At 36.2% G+C, this 22,579-nt stretch overlaps 1 protein-coding gene and 1 long non-coding RNA gene across 4 annotated transcripts in view; both read right to left on the bottom strand.

Moving 5' to 3' along the window:
• The window catches only part of LOC105715562 (uncharacterized), a 48,367-nt gene extending 46,331 nt beyond the window's left edge, over positions 1-2,036 (bottom strand). The window contains exon 1 of the long non-coding RNA XR_001107063.2: positions 1,961-2,036. This is a non-coding gene — a long non-coding RNA (uncharacterized LOC105715562). The remainder of the gene's footprint in view (positions 1-1,960) is intronic.
• A 7,506-nt stretch (positions 2,037-9,542) lies between these two features.
• The window catches only part of CNTLN (centlein), a 374,623-nt gene continuing 361,586 nt past the window's right edge, over positions 9,543-22,579 (bottom strand). For all 3 annotated transcript variants that reach the window (XM_064381308.1, XM_012449978.3, XM_012449977.3), the window contains one exon: positions 9,543-10,255. In XM_064381308.1, coding sequence (XP_064237378.1) covers positions 10,154-10,255 — 102 coding nt within the window. In that variant the 3' untranslated portion in view covers positions 9,543-10,153. The remainder of the gene's footprint in view (positions 10,256-22,579) is intronic.

Genomic DNA, 22,579 nt, shown 5'->3' on the forward strand with positions numbered 1-22,579 from the left:
TTTCACATGTAGAGCATCTTTATGTGACAGATCTCGCTCTAGGTAGGGTTCTTTTTATGTATATTCTATGGTGGTACCAAGAGATAGTTGCAATTTTGCAACCCATAAGCTCCATCTGTCTTCCTCCCCCAAATCATCACAAATAAATATTTATTCTAAGTCCACTCTATCCTACCTTGTAGACAGCTTCAAGGCAATTTCTCCAGTAGCCTCCCCTTTATCTAGAGCACCAAAATTAAATACCTGCTGTGGTGGGCAGCTCATGAAATGGCTCCTAATAATTCCCGGCAACTGTTATTCGCATTCTTGTGTAATCCCCTCCCAGTATGTATGTGTGTGTGTGTGTGAGTATGTGAGATAAAGCAAGTTGCCATACTGAAGAGACTTGTGTGGCAAAGGACTGATGACAGACTCCAGCCAATAGCTAGCAAGGAAGCCCTAAGCCCAACCGAGAACAACTGAACTGTACGGAAATGAATCCTGCCAACAGCCATACAAAAGAGCCAGGGAGTGAATCCTTCTGAGCAAAGTCTTGCAATGACTGCAGCCTTGTGAGAAATCCAACATCAGAGGATCCAGAGTGTTGACCCACAGAAAGTGGCCCAAATAAATGTTGTTTTAAGCCACTAGGTTTTAGAGAAATTTATTATGCAGCAATAGACCATGACACCTGCTTTTTCAAAGTTCTTTGTAAAACCCATCATGATTGCTGGGAGGTGTTTTTTCCAGGAAATAGTTCTGGAGAAGAGTTATATATGTCCCATTCAATCCCAATCAACCTATCCTCATCATCCCATGCTTTCTAAAAAGACCACATAAGCAGGTTTTGGAGATAGAAAAACAAAAGATGACAAATGTTGGGTTGAGAATGGTAAAGCTGGAATAGAACTTAAAAAGAAAAATATCTCTACCACACACCCATTAGAACTGTAAACTAAAAATATTAACAGTACCAAGTCCTGGAGAGGATGCAGACCAACTTTATCTTTCAGACATGGTTGGTGTGGCTGTAAAGTGTTATATGCACTCTAGAAAACATTTTTGCAGTTTCTTATAAATTTAAACACACACTTACTCTATGACCCAGCAATCATATTTGTGGGTATTTCCTCTAGAGAAGTGAAAACATAGGTTCATACAAAAACCTGTACTTGAATATTTATGATAACATTATATGCAACAGTCAAAACTTGATGTATTTGGGTTCTCTCAGAACACAGAACCAATATGGGGAGAGAGAAAGAGAGATTTATTTGCTCATGGAATTATGGAGCCTACCAAGTCCAAAATCTTCAAAGTAGGCAGGCAGGCTGGAGACCCAGAAAGAGCCAATGTTGTAATTCAAGTCCAAAGGCAAACTGCTAGCAGATTTCTCTTTTGCTTGGGGGAAGTCAGTCTTTTGGTTCTATTCAGCTAAGTGAATGAGGCCTACCCCACATTATGGAGGGCAATCTGCTTTACTTAAAGTCCACCGATTTAAATGTTAATCTCCAAAAACATGCTCAGAGAAACATCTAGAATGTCTGACCACATATCTGAGCATCATGACCCACTCAGGTTGACACATAAAATTAACCATTAAGTCCACCCTTGTCAACTGAACACACATACACAAACATATTCACTTCAAAACATGGAGGAAATACTCGAATAATTGCATTTCTCATTTATGTAACTGGTTATGTGGTCACTATGGTCATATGGTCACTGTGGTTATGTGGTATTTCTAACTACTTTCTTCAATTACCTATTCCCTATTCCCTTTGCCCTTACCAAACACCTCAGTTGGCTGTAATTCTTTTCTTGGTGGGCAACCCAAACCTTCACCCCTCAAGTGTCTGGGCCTAGTAGTCCTGAACAAATTGGGTTGTGGTAGTTTTCCACTGATTTTAACCACAGGACATAGTAATACTGAGATACCGTAAAGGATCACCTGTATTCCAGATATATTCTTCCTTACCTCCATTGTAGAGTAGTAGTCCAATTTCCCCTTGGTAGTCAGGATCAATCACCCCAGCCAGCAATGTGGACTCCCTTCTTTGTCTGTTGCTCTGGAAGTATGAGGAGGCCAAAGCAGCCAGGCAGCAGTCTTAATTTCCGGTTCAATGAAATCATTGTTGTGTCTCCTGGTGGAAGCATCTCTCTCTTTGGAACTAAGACCTCTAGGATAGGAAAGCATAAGGTCACAAGAACAGGAAGCAAACATTTTGCTAGTAGGTCACTAGGGATAATGAGTGGTGCCACTCCCAATTCCACCCCCTGATTTCTAGATCCATGAATCCTGGCTATGGGAGAAATGGCACCATGTATTAGGCACTGATTGCCAAGTGTATACAGCCTTTTGGGGAAATTTTCCCCACCTTGTATAGATTTCCTTCTCAGTGGGTACTGTAACAGTCTTCAAAACGCCATTCCACTATTCTATCAAACCAGCTGATTTAGGATGGTGAGGAACGTGAATTTCATGAACACAGGCCCATTGCCACACTTTATTTGCATGAAGTAATTTCCTTGATCACAAATAATGCTGTGTGCAATGCCATGGTGGTGGATAAGACATTCTGTAAGTCCACAAATGGTAGTTTTGGCAGAAGCATTTTGGGCAAAGAAGGCAAATCCACATCCAGAGTAAGTGTCTATCCTAGTAAGAACAAAACCTTGCCTCTTCCATGATGGCAGTGATCCAAAGTAATCAACCTGCCACCAGGTAGCTGGCTGATCACCCTAGGGAATGGTGCCATATCAAGGGCTGAATGTTGGTCTCTGCTGTTGACAGATTGGGCACTCAGTAGTGGCCATAGCCAGGTCAGCCTTGGTGAGTAAAAATCCATGTTTCTGAGTACATTCCATAATTTCTATCCCTGCCACCATGTCCACTTTGCTCAGGAGCCCATTGGGCAAAGACAGGGGTGGTTGAAGAAAGAAGCTGACTGGCATCCACAGAACAGGTTATCCTATCCTATCGACTTGAGTATTAAAATCCTTCTCTGCTGAGGTCATACTTTGGTGAGCATGACATAGGACGTAAATATCTTCACATTATTTGCTCACTCAGAGAGGTCCATCTACAAACCTCTTCTCCAGATTTCCTTGTCACCAATTTTTCAATCACATTATTTCCCTGTCCCTGACCATCAAGAGTGGTATGTAATTGCATGTGTCCTTTGACAAGTAAATGAATAAACCAACTGTGTTATATCCAAATAATGAGATGATACTCGGTTAAAAGGAAGCGGGTTATTGATATATACAATGATTTACATGGATTTCAAGGACATTATGCTCTGTGAAAGGAGCCAATGTCAAAAAGCTCTATGTTCCATAATTCCATTTATATAACATTTGCAGTGACAAAATTATAGTGATGATGAACAGACTAGTGGCTGCCAGGGATTAGTGTTAAGAGGAGGGTGTGAGTACTGAGGGGTAACATGAGGGATATTCTTTGTGCTGATGGAACAGTTCTGTATCTCAATTGTGGTAATGCTTGCAAAATCTATATATGTGACAAAATGTCCTAAAAATACTCCAGCAAAGTGAATGTAAAAACTTAAATCCATCTATGGTCCATATTTGAGTTAAAAATATTGCACCAATGGCATTTTCCTGGTTTGGACAGTGTACTATGGTTATGTAAGGTGTTATCATTCAGGGAATCTGGGTGAAGTATATTCAAGAACTCTGCTTACACTTTTGCAACTTCTTATGAATGTTAAATTATTTTGAAATAAAAAGTTATATAAAAATAAAAAGGCCAGGCATGGTGGCTTACGCCTGTAATCCCAGAACTTTGGGAAGATGAGGCAGGTGGATCACCTGAGGTCAGGAGTTCTAGACCAACCTGACCAACAAGGTGAAAACCTGTCTCTACTAAAAATACAAAACTTAGCTGGGTGTGGTGGTGGGCGCCTGTAGTCCCAGGTACTTGGGAGGCTGAGGCAGGAAAATTGCTTGAACCTGGGAGGCAGAGGTTGCAGTGAGCTGAGATTGTGCCACTGCACTCCAGCCTGGGCGACACAGCAAGACTCTGTCTCAAAATAAAATAAAATAAGATAAAAATAAAAATGTCTTGACTATGCTTTTCTTTTTCTGGCTTGAGTCCATCACTGAATTCGTGAGGAGAGTGTCATGATTGGTGCACTAAGGAGGAACAGGAAGGAGTGTATGCTAAAACAGTTCTAGGATAGGGAATATACAATCAGATATTTTAGAATAGAGAACATAATGAGGATTAAATGCCAAAGAACTAGAACCCAAGCCAGAAAGACATCAAAAGAACTGGAAGATTTTTCTGCCACCTCTAGCTGAATAGTAGTAGCTTGAGATAAGATGTGGTAGAAAAATGAAACTTCATTTATATCTTTCACTTTCTCTTTATTAAATCTACTCCCAATATATGCTGATAGTGCTTTAAGTAGGTTCAGGTAGGTTAAAGATATATTTTTCCAGATTCTAACCTACAGGGTGGGGCATGAACCCAGGGAAGTCTCTAATACTTCTCTCTCAGTGACTGAAGCCTTTGTGCTAGGGTCAGCATTAACAAAGAGCGACATTTTCTCTATCATAAAATATAAGAGTACAGAAGGCAGGAGGGCACCACCTTCTTTTAAATTATCCGTAATGATCATTTCCTAGGTGAAAGGAAAGTTGAATGTGGCAATAGTGTTGGAAGGAGCTGATGTCAAAACTGTGGTTTTGTAGACTGCGTGTGTTGACAAAGAAGGACACTGAGGATTAAACTAAGTGCAAAAGCATTTGTAATGTCTACCATTCCTCAGTGAGCAGAAAAAAAAATTTTAATAAAATATGTCTTTGTGTATTTAAAAATTAAAAGGTAAGTCAAGAGGTTTTAAAAAAATCATCTTTTAGAGGAAAGCTTTCATATCACAGGCAACAAAAAAAGTAATTTTTATCCCATTATATTAAGCCACTCATATAAATTTGTGTTAATATCAAAGTCAGTTATGTGACTGGAATGTAGGAACTAAAAATAGCAACTCTTCAAACTAAGAACAGAATTACTATTTGACCCAGCAACCCAATTAGTAGGTATATATGCAAAGGAAAGTAAATCATTCTACTGATACCTGCATTTGTATGTTCATTGCAGCATTCTTCACAATAGCAAAGACATAGAACCCAGGTGCCTATCAATGGTGGACTGGATAAAGAAAATGTGGTAAATATATACACCATGGAATACTATGCAGCCATAAAAAAGAACAAAAGCGTATCCTTTGCAACAGTGGGAATAGAGCTGGAAGTCATTGTCCTAAGCAAATTAATACAGAAACAGAAAACAAAATACCTCAAGTTCTCGTTTAAAAGTGAGAGATAAATATTGAGTACACACAAACACAAAAATGGAAACAATAAGCACTGGGGATTCCAAAAGTGGGGAAAGGGAGGGGAAAGGGTTGAAAAATTACATATCAGATACTACGTTCAATACTTGGGTGACGAGATTAGAAACTCAAAGCTCAGAATCATGCAATGTATTCATTTAGCAAAACAAACGTACCCCCTGAATCTAAAATAAAATAAAATAAAGACAGGATTTTGAATGTTCTTACCACAACCAAGTAATGCATGTTTGAGGTGACAGATATAATTACCCTGATTTAATAATCAACCACGTACACATGCATTGCAACATTCCATTTTACCCCACACTTATGTAAAATTTTTAATGTATCAATTAAATTTTTTTTTTCTTTTGAGACAGAGTCTCTCTCTTGTCACCCAGGCTGCAGTGCAGTGGCTCGATCTCGGCTCACTGCAACCTCTGCCTCCTGATTCCAGCAATTCTCCTGCCTCAGCCTCCCCAGCAGCTGGGATTATAGGCACCCACTCCCACACCCGGCTAATTTTCATATTTTTAGTAGAGACAAGGTTTCACCATGTTGGCCAGGCTGATCTCGAACTCCTGACCTCAGGTCATCCTCCTGCCTCGGCCTTCCAAAGTGCTGGGATTACAGGCGTGAGTTACCGCGCCCAGCCAAAATTTTTTAAAAGACAGAAAAAATAGCAACTCTTCTGCCCACAAATCTCATGACCCCTTCTGAACACAGGCCAATAAAGGGCTCTCTCAAAATGTTTTCTGATACATTTCGTTTGGTTTTACAGTTATTTGGGAGCATTAAGTAAGCTTTTCTCATTATGGCTACAAATTCATTATAATAATTTTCACTTTCAACCCTCTAAATGCAAAGGTCATTTGTGCTACTGGGAAGAATCCTGCATAATTTGAAGGAGAAATTAAAATAGGCAAAGCTTTCAATATATGACTAAGGACTAGTGTTGACGAGTGAAATTCACTCTTTCTGCTGTCTCATATTCTGAAACACACATAAACATGACAACTTCCACTTATAGCAGCCATAGCCCCAAGCTTATTTCATAATCTCCCAGGATACAAATGTTACTTATAGAGGATTGTTTTGTTGTTGTTGAGTTCACTGTTGAGTGTTGAGAACTGTTTATTTGAGATATGACTCCTTCATCAGATATGTGATTTACAAATATTTTCCACCAGTCTGCAGCTTGTCTATTCCCAGGGCAAAAGTTCTTAATTTTGATGAAATAAAACTTACCAATTTTTCTTTTTTGCATCATGCTTCTGGTGTCACAGCTAGAAATTCTTCAGCAAGTCTGAGGTCCGGAAGATTTTCTCTATGTTATATTCTACATTTTACATTTAAATGTTGACCCATTTTAATTTATGTCTGAATGTGTGATGTGTGAGGTTTATGCCAATTTTTTTTGTTTTTTTGTTTTTAACCCAGATGTCCAACTACTTTAGGACCCTTTGTCAAAAAGGCTATTATGCCTCTATTGAATTGCTTTTGAATCTTTGTCTCAAATCAGTTGGGCATATTTGCTTAGGTGTATTTCTTGGTTTTCTATTCTGTTCCATTGATTTATTTGTCCCACCCTCTGCCTGCCAGCACCACACACTCCTGATTATTGTAGCTATATAATCCATCTTGAAACTGGGTAAAGTGATGCCTCCCACTGTTATGCTTCTTAGGGTGTTCTTTGCTATTCTAGTTTCTCTGAGTTCCCATATACATTTTAGAAAAATGTTCTCTATTTCCTAAATCTCTTGCTGTGATGTTGATGGGAATTGTGTTAAATCTCTATATACATTTGGAGACAGCTGGCATCTTTAATGTAAGTATCCTAACCCATGCTCTCACTATGTCTCCTAATTTATTAGCTCTTTTTTATTTCTTTCATCAGTGTTTTATAGTTTTCATATACAAGTATTACCTATGTTTTGTCAAGTTTTATACCTAAGTATTTCTGGTTTTTGGGAAATCGTAAATTGTACTGTATTTTAAATTTCAGTTTCCACATTTTTTTTTTACTAGTTTACTAGTGTATAGAAATATAATTATTTTTTCTATGTTGATTTTGTATCTGGAGATCTTGCTGAAGTCATTAATTTTATAAAATATTTTTTCCTTTCCAATCTGGATGCCTTTTATTTCCTTTTCTTGCCTTCCTAGGCTGGCTAGATTTCCCATGTTATGTTCAGTGAGAGTGGTAAGAGTTGAAATCCTCATGCTGTTCCTAGTCATAGGGGGAAGTATTTGGTCCCATCATTATGCACAATGTTAGCTGTAGGCTTTTTAGAGATGGTCTCATCAAATTGAGAAGTTCCTATTTCTAGTTTTCTGAGTCTTTTTTTAAAATAAATGAATGCCAACTTTTGTTACATGTTTTTTCTATATCAAATTTTATGATTGCATGGTATTTGAAGCCTGTTAATATGGTGGTTTACACTGATTTTTGAATATTGAAACAGCCTTAATCTTGTATCTTTTCACCAATATCCCTCATGAACATAGATGTAAAAATTCTAAACAGATTTTTGGCAAGTTGTATTTGTTTTCTATTGTTGGAGTCACAAAGTACCACAAACTTATTGGCTTAAAATAGATAAATTTTATTATCTTACAATTCTAGATGTCCAAAATCAGTTTCACTGGCTAAAGTCAATGTGCTGACAGTTCTTCCCAAAGCTCTAGGAAGAATCTGTTTCTTTGCCTTTTCTGGTCTCCAAAGGCCATCCACATTCTTTGGCTCATAGCACTTTCCTCCATATTTCAAGCTAGTAGTGTAGCATCTTCAAATTTCTTTTTCTGCTTCTCTTGGTAGCATTACTCTTTCTTTCTCTGACTTTTCCTACCTCCCTCTCATAAGAACACTTGCGGTTTCATCAGGTTCACGTCGGTAATCCAGGATAATCTTCCCACTCAAGATCCTGACTTAATCGTATTTGCAGATTTCCTTTTGACATATAGAGTAACACATTCACAGGATTCAGGAATTAAGGAGTGAACATCTTCAGGAGCCATTTTTCAGTCTACCACATTTTCTTTTTTGTACTGTCTTTGTTTGGTCTTGGTATCAAGGTCATACTATGCAGTCTCATTTTTATCTTTGTAACAAAATTCTGCTGTAATGAGGTATTACATTTTAAGTTTTGTACATTTTTATTACTCTTTCTTTCCTGTGAGTTGGGAACACTGTGATGAATGCTTAGTATGGTAATGTTTTAATCGTATTCTTTTGGCATATAGTGTAGTCACATAATAAACACAATGTTTTGCCATCTAATTCGATAACAAAATCCGCACTTCATTGTGCCTTAAGTGTGTGACATTCGATGGTCATTTGTTTCTTCTTTTCTTGTTTTGACATGAAAAGTGTGTACTGGTTTTTTTTTTAATAAGCAGTAAGGCAGTATTTGTGTCACTTAAAATTCTGTCAAGTTGCAACTGTGTCATTGTGATTTGTAGTATTCCAAGCAGTAGTGCAAAGTTACTAGAGCAGCACAGTCTCTTCCGTAACTTCTCAACTACACTAACATAGTGTGAAAGCAGCCATAACAATAAAGAAATGAATGAGCACCACTGTGCTCCAACAACATTTTATTGACAGACACCAAAATTACATACTACAAAATATTATTCTCCTTTTTGATTTTTAAAATCATTTAATGGCAAAATCCATTCTTAGCTTGTAAGCCATACAAAACAGGTGGCAGGTCAGATTTGCCCTGCAGGCTATAATCTGCCAACCTCTGCCTTAATCTCATGGGACCTATATACTAAAGAGGGAGAAGAAGAAAATAAACAAGAAAACAAATACATGAACAGATACAAGGTAATTTTGTGCTATGAGGAAATAAAATAGTAAGCTGGTCAGAGACTGTGTCTCTGAGGGACTGGGAAAGGTGGACCTGAATGATGACAAGGAGCCAGTCATGAGGAAAGGTGAATGCAGAGTATTCTAGAGAGAAGACGAAGAGCAAATGTGGGAGACAGACATCAGTTTGGTGAATTAGAGGAACTAAAAAGGGTATGGCAGGAACACAGTGAAGAGGTAAAATGAGGTGGGAATGTTCAGGAATCATGGTTAAGAATGTAACTTTAATTAGTTGACCACACTAGGAGTTCTGTTAAGTAGAGCCTAATTTTATACACTGGGTTTGTGGTCCCCTGCGAATTTATATGACTACACAAAGTATAATATTGTGAATTTAAGAAAGAGAAGAAGAAAATGTTTTTATTTTTGCCAAATAGTTACAGAAACACACAGTATCTCCTACATAAACCAGCACATCAGTAAGAATAGATTCAATTGGACCATACAATTTATTTCAATAAATGCTCAAGTTATGATGCTTCATTTTATATTGGCTCACAATACAAATCTGTTGTTCCCTGGACCACTTAAAGCCATCTATAGCAGTTTTATGTAAAAAATCTCGTTTCTTTATGAAACTTAAAACATTAAATCCTTAGTTGATACTTTTTCTTCTTGTGCTCAGACCAATTTGTGTGTGCCAAGACTGTTCAGTTTCTTTTATTGCACTAGAAGAAAACCATTTTAAAGTTTGCATTGATTTGTGACAATATTTGTATTCAACAATCAAATGCTACACTATTTCCTTTTAAATGGCTATGCACTTAATTAGTTTCACTTGTTCAGCAATTAATTAGTTTCAGAGACTTCCTGTTTTGGTATTGAACCTGACTATTGATAGTTGGAGCAGATAATTGTATCAGAATTGCAATGCATATATTCCAAGCACACCACATAAAAAGTTTTCACATTTGTAATAAAGCTCTCCATTCTAATATCATCTAATATCTTTCATAATTGTAAAATATCCTTCAACTAGTTTCTTTTTTTCATTTAGTTTTTCCAGTACTGCTTCTAGTAAATATGAGGCAAAAGGAAGCTGTAAAAGAAACACAAAAACGATTATTAAAACTCTATATTTTCTTCAGTTCAAAAACATATACTAAATATCATTAAACCATTAGAAGTTAGATGTCTGCAACTTTGCAGCCATAATGGTACCCTACTGGATCTCTTTTCTACTGATCTTGCTGGTTAGTGTGGGTAATTTTGTCTTTCCTAATAAAAATGATAAAAGAGCAGAAGTAAAATGAAAAAAGATAAACGCCTTATTGAACAATTCATGGTTTACTGACCATGTTAATGATGTAATCTGCAATACAAGCAGCTAAGCCATTTATCTTCAATCAGCTGATCGATAGCAGGTTACAGTCATCTCTAGGGCACACAGGCCCACAGAAGTAGTACTGTATGTTCATCACTCATAAAAGAATGAGAGAGAACCATCAATCCACATGTCTGTGTTAGAGCCGAACATCTCAAGAGTTGTAGAGTAAAAACTTCAGAGAAAAAAATGGCAAAAGTATACCCATTGATTAAGTTGTTATAGAAAAGTTGTTTGGAATATCAAAGTGTAATACACATGTTGCAAACTGCTGAGTTTATGAAATGTAGACTACATTTTTAAATTTCATAATTTATATAACTTTTCTGGTCAAGTTTTATTGTTCCCTCTGCTTCACTAAGTTGCCTGTAGAACTCCAAAACTCATCCAATACAATTCTACAGTTATAGGTGGCAAGTAAAAGACCATCTGAAATGCAGCCCCAGTTACTTCTGAATCCTAGAAACTTTCTCTTATCCTTATTCTCAGCTACCTAGCCTCACATAAGAGGTCTGTTATAATTAAGAAGTTTGTTAAGTCATTTCTTGGACTTGTCCTTTAGATCAACCAGGGATAAACTAATTCTTGTTTCCTTGAATATGTCAATGGGAATGATTAGCATGCCCAGCCCCCTTCCCTACAGGGAAGTAGCAATAGGACCTTTTTTGTGCTAGGGTGACCACTGACAGCATCACTGTTGGCATCTGACTCAGGGTGGCCTCATGGCCTTTGTCTGGGTGCTCAGCTATGCTCCACTAAGGTTTCTATAGTTAGTTACACCAATCAGAATGGCTCTTTCCTAAATTTGGACAGGTGACAAGAGAAAAGATGGGCTGTAGTAGTAGAATTTAAAGAGCAGATAGGCAGAACAAATAGACCACATAAGCCATGAAGGAGAAATAGAGACCACAGCTGATCCAGAGAACTGTCTCAGACCCAAAGAACATTCTAGTTTAAGTCCCTTCTTATCTTTATAGTAATCCACCTTCTCCTTAAGGTAGCCTGAGTCTGTGTCTCTTCCTCAGAAACACAGGAGCTTCATGTATTTGTCTTTCTTGAAACTTACCATTGAGGAAAGTATAAGATGCTAAAAGAGCACATTTCTTCAGTTTTAAGATACAGATGAACAGAAGATATATACATTGACTTTAAAATAGCTTTTCTAGGGGGGAAAAACTACCACATCAAACATACACTTATTGCATATGCATCCCACTTTCAGGAATGTGAAGAAGTGGGAAAAGTGTCTTAGAAATAAGAAAAAAGAATATGATCAGTTCTCTTCTGAAGGGTAATGATAAAAGCGGTACATTTTAATTTTGACAAATTGCTCTTTTTGGATGTGAAAAAGAGTTACATTTGACAAAGATGCCAGTTTCGCAAATAAATGAGAGCATTAATATTAGGTGTGAAAGAAATGCACCAAAAAATGACAAAACTACTGGGCAATTTTTATTTAAATGATGTCACTTAGTACCACATGCATTCCTATCTAAAAGGAAGATAAAAGATGGGAGTAATTTCCCATCCCTTACTTGTAGAAACAAAGCAGAAGTGAGTGTTTCATTTTCTAAAATTGTTCTTTAATCAAATAAACTTGGGTCACAAACCAAACTTCTAAGTACTTCCTTTAGTTCAGGACCTCTTAAGAGTCTTTAAGAGGCTAACAGGCACTGTGTTTCTCCAAGAGGGCAATATCATATTCTATTTCTAAATTCATTTGTCCATCCTTTTCTCATGATCTATTTATCAGGCTGAATTAGTGGTCTGTGAAACACAGTTTGGAGAACATACTGGTTATATCATTTCCTATGTAATAATATCATAGACCTCTCACCAGGCCAGAATGTGTTGGCATTAATTATCTTGTTTGCAAATTTCATTTTCATGTTTAAATCTAAATCTACTCTTATTATCTTGTGATCTGAACAATTTTCAACATAGATATTACCTTTAAAAAGTCAAGCTCAAAGAACTCTTCCAGAAAGCCTCCAAAATGGAACAGGAGGTCCATTTACTAATTTATTACCAACTCCCTTTATTCTCTTGCTCTGGTTCCCAATAAAACGAAAAGCCTCAAAGTTAAACACAACTGTATGCCAACAGTGTTTTACTGGATTGTAAGTTTCCTTTAAGCTTTCTATAGAGGCTAACACATTTTGGATTTCCAAAAGCAGTACAACGCTTAAATCAAAGTGCATAGTATGTGTACATCTACTCCCCTTGCAAGGAACCTATTTGTCTACAATGGATTAGAAGTAACATAGTATTTGTCATTATATAATTTTAGACAAAAGTTCATATATCTTACAAGTTAGTGTGAGATTTAAAATTTTTATTTTAATTCAATTTTCCTATTTTCCCTTTTTATGAACCAATTGACAACATTTTCCTCTAAACCCAGTGCTCACTCTACTTGCTGTTTATACCTTCTGGATTATTGCTAACTGTAAATTCAGCTTTCAAAGAGGTGTTTCAAAAATTATTTTTTAAATACATAAGTCTCAGTCATAATTAAGGTAATTTTATAACAGAAAATATAATAAAAGTTAATATTTGAAACAAATTTAGAGAAAGAAAAAGTCAGAACTACAAAACATTTTGTAAAATATACTTACTATTTTCAAATGAATACAACTTAGAGTAACTGTCAACTAAAAAAATTTAAGTATCTGTCCTTCCTGCTTTACAAATAGTTCTTGCTTTATGGAACAGACTCAATATGTATTCAGATAATGAATGCACTAACAACTTTGGTTTTAACAAGTTTATACTATTCATTTATTTAGCAAACCTTTTCATGGATTGTACACAAAACAATTCTGCTTAGTCTAGAATGAATTACCAAAAGATTTTGTTTGTAAAAATGGTTATGAGTGGAATTTTCAAGTTAACTGGCTATTTTGGTTAATTGAGAGTTATTACTTAGATCATACTAATTCTTAAACATCACAAATTATAGTTAACCGGAAAGTTAGATGGAACATAATTTAATCTTCAGTCATTCAAGAAAGCTCTTCAAAATCTTACAGTACCACATGAACATCAATTCTCAGCATATAGCCCTAGGTTGGTCAGAGTTAGGACTGAAACTGTACTTAAAATATGGCATACCTTGGAAAGCACATTAAAAATTCATATAGTCTGCTTTTTTGTTTGCCATATTTTTTAAGTGCAAAAAGTTTTTTAAAAAACTAAGAACAAGAGACCCAAACCTTCTTCTACTTTGAAGTCCAGATTAAATGGATATTTATTTCATACAAGGAGTTTATAGTTAATTATATTATCTTTTATGCATTCTGGAAGGGGCTAAGTCTCCCTTAGAAATCTCTGAGGTACAGAAAGGCACAGCTGACCTTTTACTAATAGGATTTTAGAGTTGGATAGAAGTGGCAATCTGACTGACCACAGCAAAGATCGTCTTGCTCCCTATCAAATATATCTGAAACAACAAACCCAACAATTATGCTGTTGTGGGCTTCATCTCAGACGGTATTTGCCAGGGATTACATGATTTCTTTTTCTCTCTTGGATAAAAAAGGAGAGATGATACTCCTAGGCATATCAGTGCAGAGTTATGCATGGTTGAACTCTTCAGCATAAACAGAAAAATGGACAGGGGAAGATTTCATATAGAGTGAAACTTCTTGGCATAGAAATTTAACTGGGATATCTGACAATTAAGTTTGGCTTGGTCTATAGGTAGTCTTAAGGCAGATCTTCCTAGTCATTCTGGCTGTTCCTGTTACAAAGAGTGATTTCTATTACTGGAGGGATTTCCCCTGATTTCACACAGGTTTTCAGCTTCTCTGACATATAAACAAACACCTACAGATGTAAAGTTTACCTTTAGGAACTGGTATGCAACTGTCACAACATTAAATTTATTACTCACACTTAAAATTGTGGCTTTCTTTAGAGGTGAGATATAAATGATATAAATGATGACTGCAGATGTTTGAGAACTATCTTAGAAAAATAGCAAAGCTTAAAGTCCATGATTGCAAAACATATAAATAACTTATTACATCAACATTAATGGGAATATGATCTTAATATAAAATTAAAATTCTTCTGTATTGAAAGAAAAAATGGAAATAAGGATAATTTTTAAGTATAAAGGATAAAATTAACAATTTGGCCATTTTTATTCTTGTTTTCTGTTTGAAGACTGTAACCAAAAAGATGTTGCTTATAAAATAAAATTTGACTTTTATCTAGAGTCATATCGAAAGTGAAGAATATACAATTTTATGAATTATATCTGCTCTTAAAAAATGATCCGAACTAATGAGACTGAGACTTTAATAAGAAAGGATAATGTAGTTTATTTTAAAATTAAAGGTTCAACATTTGGTATATGCATTTATTTACATACATACAAGCACACACACATATCTAAGTGGTCAGCATCCACTCTATTATCTTGTAAAGACTGAACTTCTTAAAACAATCAAGAATGCTATTAGAAGGAACAATTTATTTGTAATTTAAATTTGGCACTAAATTTTGAGTTATGGCTCCCAAATGTTTCTATTTCTGCTGCATATCCTTGTAGATATAAAAACTCTTGGAGCTATGCTAAAAATGGACACAGAGAAGGCTGTACCTGCTGCTTTCATAACTCTGTTGAAGGCTACAATTTGTTTTCTCTTTAATTTTGAACCTTACTCTAGAAGTTGTAAGACAGAATGAAGAATAAAGAGTTGAAATAATTAATTATTTCTTTTGTTCTTTTGCCTCAAGGAGTGCTTCCAAAACACTTAAGGCAAATGGGTGATCTATTCTATTTATAAAGTCCTTGGGGTTGCAGACACACTTGGTAAGATACTTCAGGATTTAGTAAAATGAACTGCCAGCAAGTTCTTTAGGGCTATGGTAAGTTACATAAGATAGAAGAGAAATGGAGAAATTTAAGTTAGCTGTAGACTTCCCTTCAAACCCAGAAGCACCTCTAGGCTGTGATTAGGCTTCTTGTCCGGTTCCTGAGTGACACTATAATTCCCATCTCCAAAACTTGCCTAGATAGGGCTAACCTCTTGCCACTGGTTCCTCAGTAGCTGGGAGTTTCTTCCTTCCCTCATTTTCCACTCCTATCAAGTCACTTTTCCCTAACTGATGACCAGTATTCTCATAGATCAGACTACTGCTGTGCGCTCACCTTTAAGACAACACTTTGGGCAATGATACCAGCACAAAAAGGAAATGAATTCCCTAAACTTCCCTGGACATCAGTATGGACCCCTATGAACTTTGTGAACACTGGTCTTACACAGAGCCTGACACATTACTACTTTATCCCACCTTCTCCAACCACCTGCAAGACCTTTTTGGAATCCTAGTTGTCTTCTCACAAAGCCAGCACACATAATGACAAATACATCTTAATACTGGTATTCAGACTATCCTAATATGACTCACTTTCTTCTTAAATGCCAGGAACTGTGTAGTATATATACTTTAGGGGGATATGTCCATTCCTTGCATGCTCCTTCATGACTAGGTGAGATATACATGCTAGAGAGAACACTTTTAAGAGCCTACAGTCCGCTGTAACAAGGAGTCCCTTTTTATGTAGACGTTAAAGAAATAATTTGGGGGCTCAATAGGACTAGGTATGAATTCCAGTGTTTATCACATGGATACAAACTCCGAGTTCCAGAAAAGAAAGCTTAACTGACATAAAAAGTATTTAGCAGGTAGACTCTTGTTATTAACTAAATGCTTGTGTTCCCTCAAAATTTGTATGTTAAAATCTTAAATCCCAAAGTGATGGTATTAAGAAGTAAGGGTTTTGGGAGGTAATTAGGTCTCATGAGGATGGAAGCCTCCTGAATGGGATTAGTGCCCTTATAAAAAGAGATAGGAGAGCTTGCTCGCTCTGCCATGTGAGAATACAATGAGAAGACCATGATCTACAAAACAGGAAGAATGCTCCTATGGCCAATTCCTGAACTTGGACTTCCCAGACCCCAAAACTGTGAAAAATAAATGTTTCCTGCTTAAGCCACCCAGTCTATGGTGTTCTGTGATAGCAGCCTGAAATGACTAAGAGAACACTTAACTGTACAGGTAGGAAAAATAAAGGGATTGGGAAAGATCCAAAAGAGAACGGAATTATTCAGTCTTTTGTTTATCACTGTGTCACTGAATGTTGACTTAAATATGTCACCCCAGAATCTGGATGAATGTGGATAGTGATTTATACCTCCCCATTGAAAGTACTCCACAAATACAATTATGTATCACTTAGCAATAGGGATGCACTTTGAGAAATACACTGTTAGGCGATTTTGTCATTGTGCAAACCTAGATGGTACGGCCTGCTACACACCTAGGCAACAGTCTATTGCTTATTGCTCCTAGGCTATAAACCTGTTACTGTATGTTACTGCACTGAATACTGTAGGCAAATGTAATTTGTATATCTAAATGTAGGAAAAGTAGAGTAAAAATATGATATAAAAGATTTTTTGAAATGGTACTCCTGAACAGGCCACTCACCACAAATGGAGCCTGTGGGAATGAAAGTTGCTCTGGGCAAGTCAGTGAGTGAGTGGTGATTAAATGTGAAGGCCTAGGACATTACTGTACACGACTGTAGATATTATAAACACTGCATACTTAGGCTACACTAAATGTATTTAAGAAACCTTTTTCTTTCTTCAGTAATAAATTAACCTTAGCTTACTGTAACTTTACTTTGTAAACTTTAATTTTTGACTCTTTGGTAAGAACATCTAGCTTAAAATACAAACATACTGTACAACTGTAAAATATATTTTTATATCCTTATTCTGTAAGCTTTTTCTATGTTTAATTTTTTAACATTTTAATTAAAAAATAAGACACAAAATATACATATTGGCCTGGGCCTATATAGGGTCAGGGTCATCACTATCACTGTCTTCCACCTCCACATCTTGTCCCATTGGAAGGTCTTCAGGGGCAATAACTCACATGGAGCTGTCGCCTCCTCTGTTAGCAATGCCTTCTTCTGGGATACCTCCTGAAAGACCTGCCTTAGGCTGTTTTACAGTTAACTTTAAAAAAAAATAAGAAGAGTATACTCTAAAACAATGACAAAATGCATGGCATAGCAGGCTGGGCGCAGTGGTTCACACCTGTAATCCCAGCACTTTGGGAGGCCAAAACAGGCAGATCACCTGAGCTCAGGAGTTCGAGACCAGCCTGGGCAACAAGGAGAAACCCAATCTCTCCAAAAATTAATAAAAAAAAATTTAGCTGGGCACGGTGGTGCACACCTGTAGTCCCAGATACTCAGGAGGCTGAGGCAGGAGAATTGTTAGAGCCTGGCAGGTGGAGGTTTCAGTAAGCCAAGACTGCACCACTGCACTCCAGCCTGGGAGACAGAGCGAGACTCAGTGACAAAAAAAAAAAGTATGGCATAGTAAATACATAAACTAGTAACATAGACATTTATTATCAAGTATTATGTGCGGTACATGATTGTATATGCTATACTTTTCTATGAGTGGCAGCACAGGAGGTTTGTTTACACCAGTATCACCACAAATAAGAGTAATGTGTTGTGCTACAACCTTAGGATGGTTACCATGTCACTTGGTGATAAGAATTTTTCAGCTCCATTATATCCTTAGCAAACTAACGCAGGAACAGAAAACCGAATACTGCATGTTCTCACTTATGAGTGGGAGCTAATGATGAGAACACATGGATACATAGAGGGGAACAACACACCCTGGGGCTTATGGGAGGGTAGAGGGTGGGAGGAGGGAGAGGATCAGAAAAAATAACTATTGAGTACTAGGCTTAGTACCTGGGTGATGAAATAATCTTTAGAGCAAACCCCCATGACATTAGTTTACCTATATAACAACCTGCACATGTACTCCTGAACCTAAAATAAAAGGTAAAAAAAAAAAAGAATTTTTCAGCTTCATTATAATCTTACCAGACCACCCACTGTCTAGTGCAGTCTGTCATTGGCCAAAATGTGCATGACTGTATTTACTATATAGTAGACAAGGGGCTAGGCATCTTCTGGGAGACTAGTAGCAAATCTGGCAAAAAGATACGCTTTTAAAATAAATTAAAAATAATTAAAACATAAGAAATCACTAGCATACTAAATTTTATCTATTTTCTATAGGCCTCAAATTGTTACTATCCTTTTTAAGGGTGACAAAACACTTTTACAAGGGAGAATGCATTTTGGCATGCATTATTTTATCATTCCAAGTCTGTCAGGTGGTATTTTTCTATCTTATATTGAGTTAAAGAGGCTTTAGTTACTTGCCTTGAGCTAACTGCTTCACATGCTAGCGTGAGAAAGAACACAACCCCAGGTCTTCTGACTATAAGCCATTGTAAGTTTACTGTGTGGAGAGAGTTCTGGTCAATATAAGGAGAAACTGAATGAATCTCAGGCACGTGATGCTAAGCATGGATTTCTCCAGAAGTTACAGAGTTTCCTATTATTCCGCAAGGCAGAGCTCATGCTCTGGAAGAGTGGTTGGCTTAGATATTTCATAATGTAAACATTTTAAGCACGGGATTTTATCACTCATTGTGCTTCATGTATCTTGCTCTATTTTCTGCAGCCATGGAAAAATCTAGTTCTAAATCTAGATGAAAAATGTTCTTGCTAATATCCCTTGAAAGTTACAAAAAACAGAATGGGGTGACACAGGATGGGCTTTTCAAGGTGTAAGAATAGGAGTGATTTTACTGATCCTCTGGGTAATCCATATTTATAGGGCACAATTAACTGACTTTTTGTTTTCCTGTAGCAAGGCATAGGAGATAAAAGATAACTCGCTGTGCTCTCAAGGAACCTGTCTATCCAGAAGGCAGAACTGTCCCATACTACATTTGACTACACTAATTTGCCTCTTATATTAATAAGAGCTTCATAATGTTTTGGAAATAGATAAGGTTACCCTCTGTAATTTAAATCAATTAAATCATAATGGAAATGAACATTACCTGTGTTCCCACATCTACTGACTATAAATCCTACTTTAGATTTCTTTAAAAATCGTTTCATGTTATAGACATGACAAATATTTTATCATTTTAATCATTTTAAGTCACTTACTCAGTGGCATTGATTACATTCATGTTGTTGTCTAACCAACACCACCTCTATCTCCAGAACCTTTTCATCTTTCCAAACTGAAATTCCACATATATTAAACAATAACTCCCCATTCCCCTTGTTCCACCAGCCCTTGACAACCACCATTCTACTTTCTGTCTCTATGAACTTGATTAATCTAGGTACCTCAAATAAGTGGAATCAGAGTATTTGTCCTTTTGTGTCTGACTTACTCCACTTAGCATAATGTCTTCAGGGTTCATCCATATTGTAGCATGTATCAGTATGTCATGCCTTTTTAAGGCTGAATAATAATTTGTATGCATAAACCACAATTTGTTTATCCATTCATTCATCAATGAGTATTTGGATCATTTCCACCTTTTGGCCATTGTGAACAACACTGTTTTGCACATTGGTATACAAATATCTGTTTGAGTTCCTGTTTTCAATTCTTTTGGAGATACACCCAGAAGCAGACTTACTGGATAATATGGTAACTCTATGCTTAATGTGTGGAGGAACCGCCATAGCGTTTTCCACAATAACAGCACCCTTTTACATTATCATTAGCAACCTACAAGTGCACAATTTTCTCCCCATCCTCACTAACACTTAATATTTCCTACTTTAGAGTTTAAGCCTTTTAAAGACCTGAACTGTCCCATTTGTTTCCCATGCTGACTAGCACTTATACATACTATCAGCACTCAATAAAAGTTTGTTGAATAAATAGTATTACTAACTTCAAATATATATAGAAAATGAATTAACTGTTAATAAAGAACTTCCAGGCAGAAATCTTTTTATATTTGGTTGAGACTTAATTTTAGAATACTAGTTATAAACTTCTTTGTTTTCTTACAGCACAAGAATATATATTACAGGAGATAAAACTACATGAAGAAAACAATAAAATGAAAAAAAGAAAAAGGAGTTTCTTTGTAGATTCAAATTAAATTTAGTTATTTTATTAAAAGGGTCCCTTTAACTTTAATCACATTCTGGTGATATGAATGTAGGCTTACATTGTTAAATTAAAAAAACAAAACAGCAAAGCTGTGAGTGGAGAATTTTAAACTCTTGCTACTTCATCTAAATGTGAGGAATAATTCTGTGTGGGTTACTTAGTGTGTAGGCTTATATGTATGAGACAGAGTGAGTGTGTGAGTATGTCAGTTTGTGAATGCATTTGTTATAAGTGCAACATAGGAAATAACCACAGAGTAAATGTCTTCAGAGTTGCAAGGAGAAACTTTCAGTTAACCTTCAGGCTAGTAGTATATTCTATTTGCAAAAGCCAGGGAGATTTATAAAACCCTTCCCACTGCCACACTGCAAGGCATTCTATAGAAGGTAAGCATATTTTGCAGAAAGGACACTGGGGAAAGTTAGTCATTTTAAATTTCAGCATTTGCAAGTTCTGATGCAACGAATAGGAACAGGAATACTTAAAGGTAAAGAAAAGCCACTGATCAAAGTCTACACTTTAAATTCTCAAAAAGTGAAGGCAAAAAGATAGAATTTTTGATAGAGTTCCAATAGAAGAAAATGATCTATAAAAAGTGGACTAAATGGACAAAATGAAACCTAAAAAAGGGTTAGCAAATAACAAAGAATAAAGCAACACACCACAAAATCAAGAACACATTTTCTAGCCATTCATGTCTAAGGGTTTTAATAGAAATCTTAGTAAAGACCCACACTCTGGTTATAACTGTGTATTATTTGTTTTATACATATATACACATTTTAATATATCCATAATTCTCAAGTTAACTGCCTAGTAAATTTCATAGTTTATACATTTTAACTATTTATTGTCCTCCATCCCCAGAAGTGTAAACTCTATAAGAGTAGTGAATTTTTATCTCTTTTGTTCACTGCCATATTCTCCAAACCTGAAATAATATCTGGCAGGTAGAAGGTACTCATGTATGTTTTTTTAAATGAATTCCAGAGCACAGGCTCAGTTTAACTTCCACTAATTATTTTCGTTGCCTTTATAAAGCCACAAGTACAAAGAACTGTTTTAGGTATTATTAAGGCCTAAAACTGACTTTTATTATAATTTCAGTTTGGGGAACCAGAATGGGCAGAACAGATAAAAAATGTTTTTTAATGGGCAACGTTTAAAAAACTGACTGCTTGTTTGGATATGTGAGCAGGTAAGATCAATTAAAGTATAAAGGTGGGACATCTCCTTAGGTATCAACTTAAAGGAAACTACTGAGTTTAAAATAAAATAATTTATATCATTTGCTCATACTTATAGCCAGTAGACAGAATTCAAGTTCAAATGCATTTAAAGAAATCTGTGCTAATGGTGGGGGAAAGCACATGTGAAATAAGTAATTTATTAAACTTACTTTTAAATGTATTCTTTTTTCTTTTTATAATATGTCCCATTATCAAGTGTAAGTGGAGATATAATTCACATAGCAAAACTCACCATTTTAAAGTGTATAAAGCATTGGTTTTTAGTATACTCGCAAGATTGTGTAGCCATCACTAGTAATTCCAGAGCATTTTCATCATCCTCAAAGAAACTATATCCGTAAGCAGCCACTCTCTGCAACCCCTCAGCCTCTGGCAACCACAAATCTACTGTCTATAGATTTGCCTATTTTTACATTTTGTGTGAATGGAATCATACAATATATAACATTTTATGCCTGGCTTTATTTCTTTCATTTAACTAAAACTGCTTTACCTCGTTTGTTCTCTAAACCTCTAAAGGCATCATTATCTTACTCTCCTCCTGTAGTATATTAATCTCACCCATCTTTTGGTTCCTGCCCAGACCCCTTCATCTAATCTCATTACTGCTATCTATTCACTCATTATAATGTAGATCACCTCTGTCTCCAGCCTTTCTATTTCTACGGTCAGGCCACATCCAGACTCTCATTGCCCCTCACCTAGAACACCTTTTTGCTCCCAGTCTCCTCTCTCCA

This window comes from Aotus nancymaae, unplaced genomic scaffold (assembly GCF_030222135.1).
Source record: "Aotus nancymaae isolate 86718 unplaced genomic scaffold, 86718_ANA_hifiasm-v0.15.2.pri h1tg000003l, whole genome shotgun sequence".
Classification (NCBI taxonomy): domain Eukaryota; kingdom Metazoa; phylum Chordata; class Mammalia; order Primates; family Aotidae; genus Aotus; species Aotus nancymaae.